This window comes from Monodon monoceros, unplaced genomic scaffold, assembly GCF_005190385.1.
Source record: "Monodon monoceros isolate NGI ecotype Baffin Bay Population unplaced genomic scaffold, NGI_Narwhal_1 Super_Scaffold_4, whole genome shotgun sequence".
Taxonomy (NCBI): domain Eukaryota; kingdom Metazoa; phylum Chordata; class Mammalia; order Artiodactyla; family Monodontidae; genus Monodon; species Monodon monoceros.
This window is the reverse complement of record NW_021703781.1, coordinates 51404205-51425607: the sequence shown is the minus strand read 5'-3', so window position 1 is coordinate 51425607 and position 21403 is coordinate 51404205. Positions and strand designations below refer to the sequence as shown.

General features: G+C 45.8%; 2 protein-coding genes across 3 annotated transcripts in view; both read left to right on the top strand.

The window, feature by feature from the left end:
- TM9SF3 (transmembrane 9 superfamily member 3) overlaps nt 1–5539 on the top strand; it is a 73422-nt gene extending 67883 nt beyond the window's left edge. For both annotated transcript variants that reach the window (XM_029245415.1, XM_029245416.1), the window contains exon 15: nt 1809–5539. In XM_029245415.1, the coding sequence (XP_029101248.1) occupies nt 1809–1876 (68 nt within the window). In that variant the 3' untranslated portion in view covers nt 1877–5539. The remainder of the gene's footprint in view (nt 1–1808) is intronic.
- Nucleotides 5540–10621: 5082 nt separating this feature from the next.
- TLL2 (tolloid like 2) overlaps nt 10622–21403 on the top strand; it is a 129052-nt gene continuing 118270 nt past the window's right edge. Inside the window, exon 1 of the mRNA XM_029245818.1 lies at nt 10622–10811. Within this exon, the coding sequence (XP_029101651.1) occupies nt 10622–10811 (190 nt within the window). The remainder of the gene's footprint in view (nt 10812–21403) is intronic.

The window sequence follows — 21403 nt, the reverse complement described above, 5'->3', positions numbered from 1 at the left end:
TAATATGGAAGAATGCGGTTATATAATATATAAAATTATTTCAGTATATATTCAATATATATATAAGTATAATTTATTAATATGCTCAAATATTCACTTAGTGTTCAGATTTGCCCCACACATCCTCATTTCTCTTTTAATACAGTTTGTTTGCATCAAGATCCAGTTTGCTCTCTTTTCCCTTGCAATTATTTAAGAAACTTGGGTTTGGGTTGGTTTGTTTTAATTCCTGTAGAGTTTTTCACACTCTGGATTTTGCTGATTATATCCCTAAGGTGTTATTTAATGCTTCTCTATGTACTTCTTCCCCCCCATATTTTCTGTAAAGTGGTAGTTACAGCTGCAGACTTAATCATACTCAAGAATATTAATACTTGTCCAAGAATACTTAGCAGGTGGTTTGTGAACTTTCATAAGGAGGCCCTTAATGTCTGGTTGTCTCTGTGAGGTTAGCAGCCATTGATAATTATTGCCTAGCTCAAATAAGTCGTTAGTGGTTATAATATTCTCGTTCTGTTGTTCCTTTTATATTTATTAGCTAGGATACTTCTCTAAGGAGAAACTTCCTTTTATCAGCCATTTGGTTCCTTTGAGGTACAGTTTACATACGTAAAGGCAGAAGAGACTTATTTTTTCCTTGCATACACCAGTTGGGCAAATAAAAGTCAGTTCAAAGGTGGACAATTAGGTGTATATGTATGTATCGTTAACTCATGGAAGATATACTTTTAGACTTTGAATAATGGGCTTAGATGGTAAATTCCTAAATCCAGTGGAGAATCTTCTCTATGATATGAATGACCAACTGTCTCGTTTTAAAGATCCCTTACTACTTGCTCTAAAGAACTATACAGTTCATTCATTCATTCAACAAATATTTATTGAGTATCTTATCATGTGCCAAGTACTTTTTTAGGCCCAGGAGGCAGAAACTTAATTAACAAAACAGACAAAAACACCCGTGTTCTCTGGTGTTTTGGGTCCCATTTGAAGCTAATTATTCAAAAACTCGTGATCTACTTACCTGTCTGTCTTATGCATGCCCTCAAATGCCTGCCTTTCTACCAATCACATAGCCTCTACAATTTAAACATAAAAAAAGAAGCCTCAGGGCTTCCCTGGTGGCGCAGTGGTTGAGAGTCCGCCTGCCGATTCAGGGGACACGGGTTCTTGCCCCGATCTGGGAAGATCCCACATGCCGCGGAGCGGCTGGGCCTGTGAGCCATGGCCACTGGGCCTGCGTTTCCGGAGCCTGTGCTCCGCAACGGGAGAGGCCACAACAGTGAGAGGCCCGCGTACTGCAAAAAAAAAAAAAAAGAAGCCTCCTCTCTAGAGCTTCAAATGGCACTTGGTCGTGGTTCTCAGTCCTTCCCTGAGAGAATCCCCAGTCACTTCTTACTGAATTATCCATAAGGTATCATATGGTTTGGGGAACATGTTAATGTTGTTTTAATGATCTAGAATAATCTATGCTTAAATTTTAAAAAAACATGTTTTTTTCATTTAACAAACAAAAAAAAGAAATTATTCTTTATAAGAGATTATTTTAATTCATATAGTTCATAATTTCATGTATTAATTGATATTTAATTATACAAACATTACATCAGGTCAAACCTGGTGTATTACAGTAACAGGTGATTTGCAGAACAAATGACACTATTTTAATAAGTTCAGAGAGAATACTAACAAAAGATGTTATCTTGGAAAAATAATACCTTTACAGAGCAGAGAGCATTTAGTGTTTGTAAATGATGGATACTGCTCTGTATGTATTTGTTTCAAAACATCTTATTTTATCTTTACAGGAGCAATTGGTTACATGGGAACAAGTGCCTTTGTCCGAAAAATCTATACTAATGTGAAAATTGACTAAAGACCGAAGAAAACCTGGAACTTTGGATCAATTTCTCTTTCACAGGGGTGGAACTTGCACAGCAAAAAAAGCGCAAGAAGAGATTTGGGCTTTAACACTGGGTACTTTGTGGGTCTCTCTTTCGTGGATGGCTTAAAGTAACATCTATTTCCATTGATCCTAGGTTCTTAACTGACTGCTTTCTCCAACTGTTCACAGCAAATGCTTGGATTTTATGCAGTAGGCATTACTACAGTACATGGCTAATCTTCCCAAAAACTAGCTCATTAAAGATGAAATAGACCAGCTCTCTTCAGTGAAGAGGACAAATAGTTTATTTAAAGCATTTGTTCCAATAAAATAAATAGAGGGAAACTTGGATGCTAAAATTACATGAATAGAAATCTTCCTGGCACTAGTGTTTCTATGTTATTGAAAAATGATGTTCCAGAAAGATTAATTTTTTCTCTTATTTTTACTGCCATCGTCAACTTATTGTGGGACATTTTTATATATTGAACCTGGGTTCTTTTTTGACCTGCCTTTTTTTTTTTTTCCAATTCAACTGCATCCTTTTTTTTTTTTTTTTACAGAGAGAATTTAAAAATATTAAATCCTGCGTGTAATATATCTGCTGTCATATTAGTTGGACCAACTTCCCATTTATTTATCCTAAAACTATCCAATTACATCTTAATTCCATCCAAAGAAGATACAGTCTGAAGATAGAGGTGTACTCTCTACAATGCGATTTACTGTACAGTTAGAAAGCAAAGTATTAAATGGAGGAGATATTTGTTTTTATTAAACATTTTGTGATTTAGATAAACTACATTTTAACTGAATGTCTAAAGTGATTATCTGCCCCCTCCCCCCAAGTTAGTCTTACATCTTTTTGGGGTTTGAATGAAGGTTTTACATAAGAAATTATTAAAAACAAGGGGGGTGGGTAATAAATGTATATAACATTAAATAATGTAACGTAGGTGTAGATTCCCAAATGCATTTGGATGTACAGATTGACTACGGAGTACTTTTTTCTGATGTGATTGGTGTAGAAATGTGTGAATTTGGGTGGCTTTTTACATCTTGCCTACCACTGCATGAAACATTGGGGTTTCTTCAAAATGTGTGTGTTCATACTTCTTTTGGGAGGGGGGATTGTTTGTTTTTTTCCTGAGACTCCTACAGGAGCTAAATTTGTAATTTAGAAACATTTAATTTTGTTAATCCTGTCTGGGGCACTTAAGTAACATCTAAAGCGTTACTGCTTTAGAATGTTAAAATAAAACTTCCTGACCAAATTGTTTTGTGAAAATACATGTGTTTGCAATTTGAAGATGTCTTTTTCAAAAGGCAATTACTGAATGCAAATTTTTTACTATACTATAAACCATGCTTTTCTAATACAGGGGACAATTACTTTAAAATCCCCAAACTTGCGTACATCTAGATTATCCAGTACAGTCACAAAGTGAATGAGAAGCCCTTGGAATGAAATTGTGGCACAAAATCTGTTCAGGTTGGTGTACCATGTAAAGTGGGGATGGATAAAAGTGGTTAGCTCACTAGGGGATGAGCAAATAAAGGTTATAGTTTTCTAAGAGAAGTAATTTTAATTTTGAATACATCTTTCTGGAACGATCCATAATGTGAAGTTTTCCTAGAACCATTGAGTTTCTAGTTTAATAGTTTGCTATGCAAATGACCACCTAAAACAATACTGTATATTGGTATTTTTAGAAAGACTCAAAACAGCTGTAATTTAAACCTTAATGTGAAACTCATGCCATTCAGAGTTACGTAAGGTGTTTTCATTACAAAATATGTTTCTATAAATTAAGAGACTGCATCCTATAATGTAGCATGTAAGGACTATAAAGGGTGAAAAATTTGATTTCTTACTACTTAAGTATGGCTGACATGAACAAACAGAAATTTGATCAAAAGCTGTAGGTAAATCCTCTTCTTCAAACCAAAATATTAAGTGTAATCTACTGGTTCCTCCATTTTCTCTTTCTTCTCACACCTTCCTTTAAGATCTTGAACTAAAAGTCAGTACTTAATGGTTTATATTATGTAAATTTTAAACTACGTGTAAAGTACTTATAAGAACATAGAGTCTGATAGATTGTAAATTGGGTGGCAAGCTTTTGTCTTAATAAAATGAAATTTGTTTCTCATGAATCTTGCAAGTAAGGTGTAGGGGTTTTAAAGAATGAGTGGTTTAGCTGCTTTCAGGTACACCAATTCTTTTACTAAATTGATCTGTATTTAAAGTCCTTTGGAATCTTCACTGAAAAATAATTTTCTAATTTCCACATACATTAAGAGCTCCATTAAAACGAATTTAAGTCACCTTGAAAAGTCCTTTAAAAAATAGGTTTTGGTTTATGGCTTCCTAGAGGGGCTGGGTGTGTGTGTGTGTGTCTCTTGAAGAAGATGTAATCCACAAATAGTTTAGCTCCCTAGCTCTCAGTTGTAGAATGGTAAAAATATGTTATTTAAGTTAATTAAAGGGTAGGGCTTTTCCACTCCATAAATGCTAGTTGTCTTTCATTTGTTAACATTTGCTCAACTTATCAGCTGATGCTTTGAACACTCTCAGAAACTGGGGATTTGTATCCGTAAGCACGCTTCTCCTGAAATTTAGGTACATTAGTAAGTGACATTGTTAATACATATATCCTAGTACAAGAGTAGGATAAGGTGGAAGTGTAATGGCTGGAAGGGTGGTAAAGCATTCTTTAGTATATCATGTTGGGCTCGTAGATTGTGCTGAGTTTGCCCATAAATTGAGCCCCACGCCCTTAGAATTCATTATATTGTGGTGATTTCTGAACCTAGTGAACGGTATGCTTGAGTGTTTTCCGTTGCGAGTGGATGGCCCTCTTTCTAAAGGCGGCTGCTGCAAATTCCAGTTCTTCCAAAAGCCAACTTATCCAGGGTTTATCCACAAATTGTATTCATTTCGATAGAGCTTTTGTTTCCTAAATGTTTATTGATCACCTTATGCCAAACGTCTTGCAAATAAATATTATTTTAAGATTTCCTGAATTTTTACAAATGTAAAAAAGAAAAAAATGTATTAATGTCATTTGTTCAGGAAAAGCTATATACCGAAGGGCTTCTGTATATGAATTCTGGGAAAGAAAAGCCTATTTGTAATCTATACACTGCAGTTCCATCTGGGTTTTAAGTTTAGATTTCAGCGTGTCTTAGTGCTTCATTCTGTTGATTTATTGGAACACGTAATAAATAGGAGTAGTGACATATGAGAACACAAGTATTCATTAATGTTTTATATCTTCATAAAAATTGCATACTTATGAAGCTATATTTTAGCAGTCGAGATGTTAAGGAGATCAGAGAAGTGAAAATTTATAAAGATTGTTTGGAAGTGTGTATAGAAATAGACTAGATTTAGAGGTAGGGTAGTTCAGAAAGTTGACATAGCTGCAGAAATTTTATAAAATTTAAATTCATTATGAGGAATAACTCTTGTTCTCTCCTATGAGCATTTTCTAAAAGCCATCTAATTTGACATTCTCTTTGGAACTGTAGGCAGAATTGTGCAAAGACAAAAGTAAAGTTTTAAGTTAAGTTTTAACTTAAAGTTATAAGTTCTTGTTTCACTGTATTAGGAGATGGAAATAAACTGTTGTGAAGAATGTTTACCTTGAAGTACTGGTGAACGAGTCTTGCTAATAATTGACTGATAAAGCAGCATTCTGTGTGTTAACTGTAATTCATCAATTTAGGTCATTTGAAAGTTATAAACATTACAAGTAAGAGCTTAGGCAGGGAGGAAATAACATGGCATTCTATTTGAAGGACGACAGAGTATCTTTGGAAAAGCAGTCCCACTTGGGATTTTCAACTGTGTCAAACATGAATCTATAAATCCCCACAGAGTACAGACAATCGGTGACAGAGTTGAAAGGAAACAGTTAATGCTCAATGATTACTTCCATTTTTGTACCCACCCGTGATTTGTGTAGGCCATATTCCAACTGGCTTTTTAGTAATAGAAATCCAGTGCAGTATAATGTATCACATTTGAAGTTCTAATCTCGTCTGTTAATCTAACTGAAGTTGGATTTTTAAAAAGTAATAAAAAGTCAAATGTTCTTCCCTTGGATGCTTTATTTCTTTCCTTTTTGAAACAGGTGAACCAAGCATAAGGGATAACCTATTATTATTGGCACGCATATGAAGAGATTACTAATAGCTTTCCACAATTAAATAAAGCAGGGGTCAGCAAACTTTCTGTAAAGAGCCCGATAGGAAATATTTGAGGCTTTGAGAGTCGTACAGTCTCCGTAACAACTGCTCTACCATTGTAGCACAACAGCCATGGGAGAAAGTACATCAACTAATGAGCATGGCTGTGTTCCAATAAAACAACAAAAACAGCCGGTGGGCCATAGTGGGCTGACCCCTGAAACAAAGGATTTAAAATTTGAGATTTGGTTTTTTCCCCAGCTTTATATTTTGAAGAAAAAAAAAGTACAGAAAATGGAAAGAATGGCACAATGAACAAGGTTTGTCTTTTTAAGAAATGATTTTTATTATCATTCCTTTGACTTTCTTTATATACAAACTCTGACTCCTGCATTCAAACCCCACTACCCCTATGCCTGTCATTCTTCTGATTGGTAATGCATTGCATTTGTCTAGTACTTATTACTGTTTCACGACAGTTTCACATATGTTTTCTCACAACATCCTGTGAAGCTGATAGGGTAGACAGCTACGTTTTATAGGGATAGAGCAGCTAAAGAGTTTCTTATTTTTAGCCCAGAAGTAATCAAAATTAGGGTCCTATTGTCTTGACTGGTGTAACTGTAAAATGGGGATGTCACCTCTCCAGCCTATGGAGGAGATAATATTGGAAATATTGTCATAGAGATCATATCAGAAATGAGTGTTCTATACCAACGGAAGGGATTATTTTTATTGTACTACATCAAAATTAGTGGTTAGTTTCTCCAGGTCTATTTGTACTTTTTTTTCTTCTTCGGTTTTAACTAGTTACTTAAATTATTGTCAACCTCCTTGGTTCTTTTTCTCCCCTTGATTTTATTACCAGACTCAGTTGACACATATACTTGGCAATTCCTGTTAGCCAAGTAGTTATATTGGTGCAAATTTGAGTTACTTTTGATCTCTTTAGTGAACACTTTTTTGTCTGATTGGAAGACTAGGAGTATAAAGGAATCTGCTATACAACCACCTTCTGGATTTCAAAGTGAGAACTTTTATTAAATAGCTAATCTACAGTTTAACATTAGAAAAGGGGGAGGGAATAAGCTTGCATTGGGACACATGGAGTCAACGGTGGTAATGTAGTCTACAAACGTTTTTAAAGTTATTTTCAAAGTGTTGCATGCTTAAAGTGATAGGAGTTTCAAATTTTAAAAATGGAGGACATGGTTGTAGGGAGAACTTGATGTCAGTCATTTAAACTGGCCAATGTTGCAGTTCTTAGTGGCTCAGTCTAAGCCACTAAGATTATGGGACTTAACCTTGGAGGTCACTGAAGGGAAGAGAGGGTCTAGAGAGTAAGACGTGGAAGGCACTTACCAAGTTGGAGTTGGTCAGACAGGTCCGCTGCAGGCTAGAGACCCAGAAGGGTAGGATAGACATAAATAGGTAAATGTCATAGGTGTGGTAGCTGCAGTAATGGTGGCATGAAGATGCAGGCTGTGTGGTTAGGAAGTTGTCCCCGGCAAAGACATGGAGGTGTGAAGCAGCAAGGCCCTGTTAGGATGACTGCAAGGTGTTTAATGCAACAGGAGTGGAGAGACGGAGGTGGCAAGAGCCAAGGCTGGAATCCATGTGGAAGGACGGCCTGGTGGTGGATGGAGGACCTGATGTGCCACCCTCACGGGCTTGGGTAGAGGTTTCAGAGGGCCACAGAAGGTTTTCAACAGCTGCTAAAAATTGTAACTATTAAATATTTTTAAAACTCAAAGTACCTCTCAGTGGTCAGTTAATGTAAACTAAGAAATGAACCAGCGAATGAGAGTGCCCGCTTTACCCTGGAGGTTCTGCTCCGTGCCTTGGAGAAGGTGGTGTATAGTAACCTGGACAGGCACAAGGAGGAGAAAGTGGCCTCTGTGGAGTAGGTAAGGAGGATAAAACTTGGTAGATGTGGAGGCATTTGAGAGCTGCTGCAAGAGAGCTGCGTCTCTCAGGGCATAGGGGTAGAGCTGGAACGAGTTGAGTGGAGGACAGACATCTGACTAAAATGGGGGGAAGCTTGTAATGACATTCAGGTTTCCACAGGACCATGAGCTGTGGGGGAGGAAACCCACAAATAATTATGAATGTGATAATGGAACTGAGTTGAGTGGCTTTAGATCACAAAGCCTTTTATTCTAAATCTATCTCTAGTTTTTTCGTGGGATTTAAAAGAATACATTTTAAAAGTTATTTGAATCCCGATTAAAGTTTAAAATACAAAAATGGTGAGTGAAATCAGAAACCATAGAACTGAGAAAAAAATATTAACCATCCCTTTCAGTTGTTCCTAACTTCTGTACTATGACTCAAATAGTTCATTGATTTGTTTGATAGCCTTTAAAATAGTATATAAACAGGGCTTCTGACATAAAACTGCCATTTGCTCATCCCAGAGAATGACTGTCTTCAAAATATTTGGGCGAAGAGTGTTGGTGAGAAGCCTGGCAGCTACTCATGAGGTGGGGATTAGAGGCAATAAAAGCTCACAACCTCAGTGTTTGCCCAAGAGGTTGCCTGTAATGTCTGTTTTCCAGAGGAATTCCCTGCTAATGAGGAGGCCAGTTGGCTGTTTGCCTAGTGCCATCTGGAGACCTGGAAGTGTCACAGAAGGTTGTTAGGCTTTTGAGCTGTTGACTTTGTGGACTTCTCTACTGACAGGTGGTGACCTTCACTGGGTTGAATGCAGAGACCTATGGCGTTGGGTTTGACTCCTAGTGTTCAGGCAGAAATGACGTTCGACCCCTTCCCACACCTATTTAATGGCCACTTGGCCTTCCCTGCCATTTGGTGACATCCATTCCACCCACACACACCCACCCCAGATTACTTCCTCCTGTCTGTCAGTTCTTGCCCAATCTGGCTCCATCCTGTATGTGCCCATTTGATGAAGACTTAGCATGAAGCAGGGTCAACTTGCATTTCTGAGGGCCAAGACAAAATATCCAGTTAGCCCCCTTCCAGTGGTTAACTTTTAAGTCTACTGGTTTGAAGGACTTGCTACCCTACTTACTAGATGAGAAGACAGATGATCATAATGCAAGAAATTCGGAATCCTGTGTAAAGCCCAGCTTGGGGCTCCCTGTCAGCTCTTTTGTCACTAGTGGCTGTGAAACCATATAGAAATCTAAAAGGAAAGCTCAGTCCACTTTTTCTGCTTGCAGTTTAAGTGAAAAAAGATTCTACTGGGAGTGATGCTGAAAATCTCTACACATTGGTGTGTTTTACTTCAAGACTGGGGCAATTTTGCTTGCATAGAAAGGTCTTTGAAAAGTCTCTCTGTAATAGTACTTCTTATGTCTGTAAATCGAAATGGCTCAGTTCTGACAATTTTTACATTTAAGGTAAAGTTTACATTTAAGGTACAACGTAGGAGGGGGTTTCAAATAGCTCTTGATTATTCTCTTAAATTATTTGGGCATATGTTTTTAATTGGCACAAAATTAACCAGACTAAAGAAATTGGTCGTTTTTATTCATCAAGTTAATGGTGAGTGGCTTATTTAATAAAACATGTCTGTAGTTTAACACAAATAGCACGTACAGCTGTTTGTCAGTCTTTTTACCTATTTGAAGCATCTTACACTGTTTTACTAAAGGATGGGGTCACAAAGAGGGGAAGTCCATCATTTTAAATCATCCTTCCCTAAGCCACTCAAATCACCAGCCACGCGTTAGGCTAGGTCGGCGCTGCAAGCAAGCGCCCTTCACGGCTGGACGAGGGAAGAGCGTAATCCTTTATCTATCTATCTATCTATCTATCTATCTATCTATTTATCTATTTTCTGCTCCGAAAGCAACTAGAGAGAAGATTCGCTTCATCCCTACAGAGAAACGATTGTCCGAAAAGCACATAGTGATTTGGTATCAGGGATCGCTCGCATCGGGTTCCTGGCCCTGAGCTCAGAGCTCTAACCACTGCTGCCTGCCTTCACCCACGTGTGCATCGGGGAGTTGCAAAGTGAGTTTTCAGAATACAACAAGGCTGGAAGTCCAGCCCTGATCTTCCGGAGCAGCGTTTTGGGGGGCCGGAGGCGCGGTGGCGCCCGGAGAAGGGCTCTCTTGGCTGTGGGGCAGCGCGGCTGGCCCAGGGTCCCTGCCTTCAGCCTGTTCACCTCGCTCCCCTTCCTCCGAAGTTGCGGAGGTGCCGGGAAGAGGAGGGGCCTTGCCTCGGGCGCCCGAGTGATTGGCTGCCCGGGGCCCCTGGCGAGGTCTGTGCGGTCCAGCCCGGGTGGAGAGGGGCGGAGCGGCCACTGCTCCAACCACCGCCACCACTACCACGGTCGCAGCCGCCTCAGCCTCGGCCGCCGGGCAAGTAGCTCCGAGCGGCTGCTGCTGCCTGGGCGCGCCGACGCGGACCGGGACGCCGCGCTCTGCTGGTTCCACACCGGAGCCATGCCGGACAGCCGCGCGTAATCGCCTCTCCCGGGTCGCCGCCGAGCCGACCCTGTACACCGTCCCCCGCCAGGGCCCAGATTTCGGTGCTCCCAACTCCCTCGGTCTTCGCCGGCCCCTCGCAATCATGCCCCGGGTGACTGCGCTCTGGGCCCTTGTGCCACTGCTGCTGCCTCTCCTGCTACTGCTGCTGCCGCTGCCCCGCGACGCCTGGGGGCTCGGGGAGCGCTCGGACGCCACCTGGGACTACTCGGTGCTGGAAGGCGAGGAGAGCGCGGAGCAGCAGCTGGAGCATTACCATGACCCGTGCAAAGCCGGTAGGTGACGCCGCCGCCGCCGGGGATGTCCGGCAGAAGTTTGTCTTTGAAATGCAAATGAGGTGGTGGGCAAGCCAGCTCAGCCGTCTGTGGGGCGGGTCTCCACTCCCCACCCCAACCCCCTCCCCCCGAGATCCCTCGAGCTCCCCGGGAAAACAATGTCCCAGAGGGGCTGCTTAAATAACACTCCGACTGGAACGTCCCGGCCCCTGGTTTGCGGCGCGCACAGGGTGGCGGCCGCGGGAGCGTTCCCAAAGCGAATGAGGGCGGGTGCCCGAGGCCGAGAGGGCGCCCAAGGACTGGGGCGGGCGCCGGAGTCGCCTGACAGCCAGGTGGTCAACACGGGCCACCGTCGGTCGCGCTGGGCTGGAGCGGAGGAGCGGGAGCCGGGCTGGGCGCGGCGTTCTCAGGCTCACACGGTGTTGCTGGCTCCGATTTCATGGCATTTGTAAGTTTCACGCAAAGTTTCCCAAGATCTTGTGGTTACTCTTGGGAAGAGAGTATAAAAAGCGAAAAGCTTCACAGCAGGCAAAAAGAAAGAGGTAGCCGAGGGGGAATGTGTATGACTCAAGTTGCTGCAAACTTCCCTGTAGCCCCCTCAGTGTGGTCGCGCCTGGGGGTCTCTCTGGGCCGGCGGAGATGGACGCTGTCAGGTGCTCTAATCCCGCCAGGAAGCCGCGCCCCGGGACGCGGGGGTCTTTCTGGCGCACCTCGCGGCCCAGGCACTGCAGCTCCCGCTTCCCACTAACCACCAACTGGCTTGTGTGTCCCAAGGGGAGCAGCTTCCGAGCCGGAATAGTTGAGGCGTCAGCCCCAGAAGGGCCCAAGCGCATGTTCCAAAGAAAGCCGATGGGTCTGGGACAGTTCCCAGCTGGGACAGAGGGATACTCACGCCCCCGAGAGCGGACGGTTTCAGAAGCCCGCCGAGCGGCTCCTGGCCGGTGGCCAGGGGCCGCGGGTCCTGGTGTTTATCTCTAGGCAGGGTCCGGCCGCTTCACTCGGCAGGCCGCAGAGATGAGCGGACCAAGGGAAGCTCGCAGCCTCCATCTGCAGAAGGGCAGGGTGCTTTTCTTCTGGTTGATGAGGGAAGTGCAGTGCATGAGCCAGTGTGGCCCCGTTCCCTCACTCCCTGGAAAACTGTAGTAGCTTCAGTTTCCTCATCTGAATTGGGGACAGTAATTGTAGGAGGACTCAGATAACCTATGGAGAAATTCTCTGCAAATGGAATAATTGTGATGACACTGTAATTATTTGTGTTGTTACTGCAGCGAGTGTGGTCTAGGCTGGGGGTTGGGCAGGTCAGAACTGGGTGAAGTCTGGGGGAGACCAGGTTACTGGGAGGTCAGAGGACCCAGGAGAGTGTGAGACTTGAGAATCTTGTGAAGGTTGAGGATCATACCAGGTTTGAGGGTCCTGGGCTTATGCTGCAGGAAGATTCCTCCAGTATAGCCATCTATTACTGTACCTTGTGGGGCTTCTGAGTTAGGAAGGAGGGCAGAGTTGATTCCTGGCTAATTTGAGAGAGTATCAGCAGGTAGTATGCCCTGACTAAGGTATCTCAGTTCCTCATGGGACCTCCGTCCTGACCAGGTTGAAGAGTCTCTGGAGCACTGAATGGTGCCCTTGCCTGAAATGAGGGGCACTGGGACTGCATAACTGGGATGAGGGCGAAGTGATCAGCCATCACCTGCACCTGTCAGGTCCTGGACTTTACTGGATTTGAACTGGGCCTCTGGGAGGCAGTGTGGGCAGCTGGGGCCTGGGCTGGGGCAGCAATCAGTGTGTTCGGGAATGTATCAAGCACCTCTGGGATGCTGGGTGCTGATCTAGGGCCTGAGAATCCCGGTGAAAGAGGCATAGGTCCGTCTGTGAGGGCTCTCCAGCTCCTGGTCTCAGCCTTGTGGAATAACACTAAAGCAGGTTTGCCTGTTGGGGCCTCATTTTTCTCCAATAATTTTGGAGAAAATGCTAGATAACCAGGGCATGCGTGTTCTGTGACTCTTCACAGACTGGACAGGATGGGCAGCAGGGCCGGAAAGTAGCTGTATGGTTTCAGCCAGCTCCATTCATCCTCCGCAGCCGTCCTCCATATTCCCAACCCTTTGGCCTCTCGTTCATCCATGCTGATGCTAAGAGTGACCAGAAGAGGGCGATGGCAAGGGAGACCTAGGGGAAATGTCACATCAGTCTACTCATGCTTCTGGAAATTACCTGAGCAAGGGAACTGCCTTCTGGAAGGACAATAAGCAGTTCACCAAGGACTGGAGACTCAGTGTAAGAAAGTGCCTCTCGGCTTGCGGGGAACACTGTCTTTCCTGGTTCCATATTCAAACCAAACCTTAAGGGGCAGCCTTTCCTCCTATCCCAGTCACATGGTAACTCCCTGACTCCTCTAGCCAGAAGTCCTCTGCCTAGGACCTGCCTCAGGGCTTTGAACCTAAAACACCCCCCACCTGCCCCTTCTTGTGCTGGGGTGGGGGCGGGGTGTGTCTCCATTCTGCTGTGGATGCAGAGTGGAGACAGAGAGTCTGGAGTCTGTTCCTGGCCTCTCAGGAGCTGTGTTCCCTGGCAAGCCCCTCCTCTCCCGCCCTTAATTCCTCATCCATAGAGTGAAACTGTTGGACTAGTTAGGGTGGCAAACTGACAGGTCCAGGGAGCTGGCTCCCTTAGTCCACATCCGCCATCTTGCCCTGTGCCCTCTTCACTCCTTGTAGGCACTTGAGTTTGTGCCCCTGGCCCCTTCCTTCTCGGTGTTCTATGGTTCTATGACCTTTGCTTCCAGCTCAGGATCTCAGAGGCTGAGCAAACGGGTCAGTGTTCTGTCATTTACAGTTTTACCATTTACACATTTTACTATTTACTCTGTCATTTACAAACTGTGTGTGACCTTGGGCAAGTCACTGAATTTCTCCATGCCTTAGTTTCCTCATTTGTAAATGAGGATGATTCCCAACAGATTAATGTGCTTAGGACAGTACCTGACATACAGTTAGGTACTTTATAAACAGATTTCCTAGAAACTTGTGAAAGAACATCTTCATGCTGACCTTTGAAGTAAGTTTTAAGGTGTAAAATTTATTTACTAGCAAACAATCTATTTGATGCTGTAAAAAGGGACCTTTTAAAATCAGATGATTGTGGGGTGGGAGTGGGCCTGGGAAGCCCTCCTGGCCTGGGGCTGGTAAAATGCGTGGGACTTCCTGGGTGTGGTCTCTGTCTGGTGGTCCACTGCTCTGCTGTTTGTTTTTCATCTGATACTGTAAGTGAGGTCAAGAGTTCAACTGACAGTAAATTACAAGACGTCCTTCCAACCACCACCGCAGCCCTGAGAACAACTTGTGCAAAGCTTCTGAGGGCTTCTCCAGGTTGCTTGCCCTCACCCATAATTCTTTAGCTGCGTTCAGAGCCAGAGGCCTGGTTCTTGTCCTGCCCCTGCCTCTTACTCTTCATATGGCCTTGAGCAGGTCCTCCACGTCTCCATGCCTCAGTCTCCTCATCTGAAAAATGGGGGTGGGAACAAAACTGCTTGCCTTTTAGGATAGACATAAGGCTAGTTGTAGCTGTACTCCTGAGAGAGCAGAGTCTTAGACAGGACTTGTGTGTGGATAAATCGTTTGGGAGGTGACCCCAAGGAACAGGGTGAGGGAGCAGGGCTAGTATGACACGGAAAGAGGAAACCCAATGAAGGGAGTGGAATTGAGGTAGCTGCTTTAGTTGATGGGGCCATGTCCCCACCCGGCCCTTCCATAAAGCCTCCTGTAATTATGTGCCCAGGGAATAGGAGGCTGGAGAATTTATCCAAAGGCTGCTGTCCTTCATTGTTTGCTCCCTTTTCCAGTTTCTATTCCTGTGTAAAAAACTACCCAATCTCTGTGGTATAGAACAGCCACCATTTTACTATGTTGGTGGGTCTGAAGATCAGGAGTTTGGAAAAGGCACAGCAGAAGTGGTCCTACCTCTGCTCCCCAGTGTCTGAGCCTCTGCTGTGAAGACTTGCAGGCTGGGGGTGACTTGACAATTGGGGGCTGGAATCATCTGGAGGCTCTCTTGTTCTCTCATATGTGGCAGTTGAGGCTGGCTGTTGCCTGGGGCCTCAGTTGGACTGTTAGCCAGAACCTACAGGTAGCCTCTCTGTGTGCCCTCCATGCGGGCTGGTTAGGCTTCCTCACAGCATGGCAGCTAGATTCTAAGTGTACACATCCCAAGGGAACCAGATGGCAGCTGTATTGCCTTTTATGACCTTGCCTCAGAAGCTACGTATCATCACTTCCACCATAGTCACAAGCTCTCCCAGATTCAGGGGAGGGAACATAGCCCATCTCTCCACCAGAGGCATGTCAAAGTCACATTGTTAAAAGAGCATGTGGAATGGGGGCTATTGTTGCAGCCAGTTTGGTAGAATATGACCATTCCTTGAGGCATGAACTTCCCTGCACCTGCGTGGGCAGGCACCTTGAGCTCTATGGATTCCGAAAAAATTCTCAAGCAGAAAAGTGGGGAGCCATGCAGTGGATGCATGGAACTGCCCAGAGTTGAGCTGAGGATATGGGACTCAGGTCACCAACATTGTCTACCTGAGGCTCAAACGATATGCAAATAACCTTGTAAACTGTAAAGTGCTCTGTAGCCTTTTGGGTTTATTAAACCCAAGGGAACTGGCTGACAGCAGCTTTACTTTTCAGCTGGTGGCTTGATAAATGCCAGGGCCTTCACATATGATAAACATATATATTCCTTCATCAATAAATACAGTCGGCAGTCCCTGACAGGCTAATGGCTCAGGAGCCAGGGTGAGGGTGCTGGCCTGGGAACTAACTCTTTCCTCACGAGCAAGTCTGTAGTCCTTCCTCTCACTTTTAGACCTGACTTCTGCCTGGAATTTGGGGCCCCACTCCATCTTGTCATTCTCTCCCAGAGACAGTGACCTTACCAATCAGCTCCTTATTTGGGGGGTCACCAGAGCCCTCTAGGACAGCACTCTCTGGGTAGCTCCTGCCAGAAGCCCTCACGTTACTGATACGAGGCTGGAATGTCAAACTGTGTGAGGTCAGGAATTGTTGTCTGCTTTAAGCACTGCTGTAAGCCCAGTGCCCAGTGACACGTCATAGGTACTTGTCAATATTTGCTGAATGAGGGAATGATGATTCTGGCCCTGTGTGGGTTGGGTCCATGGCTGAAGGAACCTCCAAGCTCACTGTCAGCCTGGAAGGGAAGCAGAGCCATCCCAGTGGGCAGCAGCCCTCCTGAGAGCCCTCCAGGTGGAGCTGGGGGATGTGGTCCTGGGCAGTGCTCCCCCAGAGTTTCCATCCTTCATGGCAGGGGCAGGTGCCCTGGATTCTTCTGTACAGATGTGAGGCTTCCATGGTACCGCCTGGCAGGCTGTCTCCCTGGCACAGCCTGTCCCCAGAGCAGGAGCAGCTGTCATCTCCCTGGCACCTTGTCTCTCCCCAGCGGCCACACCCAGGTGAGGGCGGCTGGCAGTTTTACAACTTTATTTTTATCCCTACTTGTTATGGTGTCCTTGCTGATTCGGGCAGGTGCTGATTTGACGGAGTCAAAATATTTCAGGGCTGTATGGAGATGAAATGTTCATCTTTCCCACTTCTCCAGGCAGGAGGCACATCTAGTCCACCTCTGTCTCCAACTTTTCACCCCTGAAGTGCCTGGGGGCAGGGCACGAGGTGGTGAAGAGCTTGGGCTTTGACACTTGACAGACCTGGATCCAAAATCTGCTGCCCATGCAAGGCTTTGTGACCTTGAGTAAGTTACTTAACCTCTCTGAGCCTCAGTTCCCTCCCTTGAGAAGTACTAATATTCACTTCTCAGGGTCATGGCAAGGGACAAATGATAGGATGTTTGTCACGTGCTCAGCACATTTTCTGGACGAGGCAAGAGTTCAGTGATGGATATGTACATTACTAGAGCACAGAGCAGCTGCTCACCAGTACTTCTTGAACTCTTGTTGAAATGCTCTAGAGGAATTTGAATTTTTGTGATAAGTGAACAAGTGATTTCATGTAGTGTATTTAGTTAGGGATTCTTAAATTCAGACCTGATAATTATTGGTAAACAGGGTCTCAAAAGTAAGTGAAGGGTGAATTATTTTGGTATGTGAGTTATAGCCCAATAAAGATTAAAAAGGAAAAAGTCAGTGATGATGAGTAGGGGCCAGGGCAGAGGCTGGGGGAGGAAATGCACCGTCTTGGTTCCTGAGGAACTGTCGGCTGAGAGACACAGGTTGCCCGCACTGAGGATTCGGCTAACCGAGTAGGCAGAGAACGTGTGGCCATCAGGTGCCCAACAGAGCCCAGAGGTCCCATCCAGGACCATGACTTATGCTGGGGGGTGCAGGTGGTGCAGCATCTGGGGGAGGGGAGGTCAGAAGGGGAACGCGTCAGCCCATTTTGGGCAAGGATGTTCCAAGAGCTGAATGCTAGTAGGAACACCAGCCTGTTGACCTTCACCCCAGACCCCGGAGTAGGCAAGCAGCTGGGATGGTTCCCATTTTGCATCTGGAGACACACCCTCGGGCCTAGACCCTCTGCCAGACATTGGTCCTCTTTTGACTTCTGACGCTATCTCTGTAGGCAGAGCTCTACACTGGAGACAGAAAAGTCTCCAAGTGGGTCCGCAACTCTGATGTCAGTGGAACCCGTTTTTCCATCTTTCTCCTGCCCAACCGTGCAGCGGTCAGTGTCTTGCACCCTCTCCTGGCGGTGGTGTGTGTGCGTGGGGAAGTGCCCTTTACTCCTCCGTCCAGCCCAGTGAGAGGAGAGGAGGAGCCATTACGACAGCCCCTGGTCTGCAGGGCGCCTGCCAGGCCGTGGGTGCTGAAGAGCTAAGTGCCAATCAGACCTCAGCCCTGTCCCCGGGAGCTCCTGGGCGTGGCCTCCTCAGCGGGAAGATGCTCCTGATGGAAGCCGAGTGCAGACAGGCCAGCAGCGCCTCCCGTCAGCTCTGGACCTTCCCTGACCGCTGCTTCCCTCAGGACTCTCCCCGGCCCAGGGGCCATGGTTGTTTGAACGCCTAGGTCCTCGCTGGCCTCTTGGTTCGGTACCCAAACTTTGGAGTCAGACTGACTTGGATTTTCTTTCTCAGCTCTGTCACTTACTGGCCGTGAGACCTTGAGCGAGCCCCGCAGCCTTTAAAGTCTCAGTTTCCTCATGTCCGTCATGCAGTCAAGAGATACTCCTAGTTCACAGGCTGTTGTTGAGTGAAAGGCACTTGATACTGTGCTGAGCAGATAGAAGCACTCAATAAATGTGAAATACTGCTGTCGTTTTGTGGCTTCCGAAGAACCTGTCGCGCGCATTAAATTGAATTACACGAACAGCATCACTTTCCGTGCCTATGAGAGCGCTGAGGAGTGAGCTGACTCTGGAGGCGAATTGCCGGGCTGCGGATCCTAGCTCTGCCACTGAATGGCTGTGAGGCCCTGAGCTAGCTTCTTAAGCTTTCTGGATCTCAGTTTTCTCACCCATAAAATGTGGATACTAGTGTCTACTGCAGAGGGTGATTATAAAGGTTGGATGAGTTAACACAGACCGAGCACTTAGTGCCTGGAACACGGTAAACATTCAGTAAGTATTGTTGTTTTTATTATCATCATCCCACAGAATCCAGCAAGGTTTCCAAGAGCAGGAAACCAAGTATCTGAACAACTGGGGCAGATGACGATTTCAGAGTTTTACGCTTCCAAGCGATGCTGATGGCAATAGTTCCTCTATATCCAGAGACCTTGCTCCAAAAGCAAGTCTGCCGTGGCACTCACTGGCTTCTTTGGTGTTAGGCTGGGGGTTCACGCACTGCAAGCCAACCAGATGTCCAGGCCCCACCCGAGAAGCCAGCCCCTGACTGGAGGTGTGTGAATGGTGTTGAGTCTGAGCCTCCATTCAGCCAGTGGTTCCTCCCAGCCACTCCTCTTTCCAGCAGCATTCCTCCAGGGTCCAAATAGCCGAGGTACAAGCAGGATTTGGGCCCACGTCGCATTTGATGGCAATGCACATCCTTCTACCATAGATAGTCAGGCAATCCGAATAGAGGCTGTAACTTGATTGGTCCCCAAACCTTTGCCTTCTCACCCTTCACCATGTTTTTCAAGAGGAAGGACAATGATATTAACCTCTCACAGTGGTTACAGCATTGCCTTAGCATTGTTTATAAAGCTCCTTTCCTTCTGTTCTCTCCATTAGTCTCTCAGATAGCCAGGAGGTGATCCGGGCACTCACGGGAGAAGCTCTGAGATCTTATGATCTTGTGGGCATTGCAGGACGAGGTCTGGGTGCTTGTCCAGGGGAGAGGCTGGGCTAGGGCCCGCATAGGACACTGAACTTGTAAGCAGTGGGACAAACACCTCAAACCCCTATTCTCCCCTTGAAGCACACCGCCTCTCCAGCCCCAGAACGGCTTCTCCTCTCCTGGATCCCTGACTCCCCAGTCAACAAGCATCTCCCTGCTGCTCAGTCTGAAGGTCATAATTGTACACTTGTTCCACAGAGCACCATAGCCCACCACCTTCTCCCCACTGTTTTCTCTGTCCTTAGCTAGGAACCCAACAAGGATGAGACAGTTCTGGCCTTTAGAGTACTCTTAGTCTCAAAGCATAGGGAAGAATAAATGAATCATACAAGGTGTTGAAATGCAACTTTCTCCCTCTCTGTTCCCCCATCCGTTTCCCACACGGCCCGGGGCAGTGCCTGGGTGTCAGGTCAGTTGAGGACGATGGGTCCAGCCACTCTCCCCAGCCCAGAGGGAGAGGGCCTCGATGGCCCATGTTTCCTAAGGAAGCCTTGGGTGAGTGGCAGCCTGGGTAACAGAGCAGAGCGGTGAAACATCCTGTTTAAGAGACTACTTTTGGCATCAGGCAGCCCGTGACTTGAAGCCTGCCTCTGTCCTCACTGCCTGTGTGGTTTTGACTAAGTTTCTTAACCTCTCTGAGCCTCAGTTTCTTCATTTAGAAAATGGGAATGATATGAATACCCATGAACTAGGTTTGTTTGCAGATTGAATGAGGCAGTGAACAAGAAGTGTTTAGCAAGCGGTCACTAATTTTTAGCTATTCTCCTTGCTATTATGATTACGCCTGTTATTGTTCCCCATTTAAGAACTTCCCTGTAAGTGACAATTTCTCAGTGGCCTGTGTCGGCTTATCTCTCCCTCTGCAGAGTTCTCTTGGGATCCCGAGTGTGCAGCAAGTGATAATTTATTGCTCCACAGCTCGCTTGCTCTCATCCATGAAGCAGGGAGCGGATAACAGATAAACCAAATGCGTAGAAGCAGGTTTCTCAGGGTATCCTCTTAGCCCGCTCATAATACGGTTCTGCCCGGATGCAAACATAGCAACAGGAACCGAACTTTCCTGCTGATTGGTTACAGACCTATCTGTGATCACACCATCCTCTAACCACTTCTGTCAATTACCAATAAATATTCTCAAGCTCGCCTGCATGAGCACTTGAGTGTTGATGTTCAGCCCCGAGTCTTCACCCGCTCCACCAGCTGGGCCACTTATCTCCCAGCTCATCCTGCAATTTGCACCGAGCCTCCTGCCCTTCCTCCCACCGGGGTTACTGGCCTTGAGTTGATGTGAGTCCTGTGTGAGCCAGTTTCCCACAGGAGCAGGCCACCTTCCGCCCTAACTCTTTTTCCCATCCCTGGGTCAGTTTTCCTTCCCGCTGAGCCGGCACTGGTTCGCCATCCTCTCCCCCTGGGCTCAGAGTCGGCTGTGGTTCACTAAGGTCTGGGCCTCATGGTGGCATGTGCTGGGTGGCACCTTGTCGTGATGCCAGGTGCTTCAACCAGAAACCCGGTACCATCCTGGATACGGGTCTCTCCCTCCCCTTCTCATGTAGTCCAACCCAAGTCCTGCCGATTCTGTTTCCAAATTTAAGCCCATCCACTTCTCTCCATCTTTGCTGCCACTGTTTGGTCTAAATCCCACCGGCTCCCACGTAGGCTACTGCGATGGTACCTGAACCCATCTCCCTGCTGCCCCCTTGCCTCCCAAAATCTATTTTCCATGTTGCAGGCAGCATGATCTTTTTGAAATGCATGTTTGATCATGTTTGCAAAATTAGACCCACTTAGGACCCTCAGTTTACATATCCTTTCCCCCCCAGGCCTTCTCAGGCCTGCTCTCAATCAGGTCCCTTCTTTTAAATCTCTCATCACCTTTGTTTCCCTGCATGTTTTACAGTCCGTAACTGGGTATTGGAGTGACTATTTATTTGCTCAATGTCTGTCTCCATATCAGACAATGAACTTCAAGAGGTAGAAATTAGACTCATTTGGTTTCCCAGTCACCAGCACAGTGCCTGGTACATGGTGGGTGCTCAACCAATATTTGCCAAATGAAAAACTGAGCAAATGAGATCCTATAGGGATTTGGAAAAGGGATCAATCACTGTAAGACAGTCAAGGTAGGCTTCCTGGTAAGGGGGGTGGTGAGCCCTGAGTTTGGCCTGGAAGGATGGAAAGGATTTGGAGAAACTGGGATGCAGGGGAAGGCATTTCAGGTAGAATAAACATCGTGAGTTAAGGCAAGGCAGCAGGAATGCTTTGGATGTGTCTGGAGCTGTGGAAGTATCTGATTT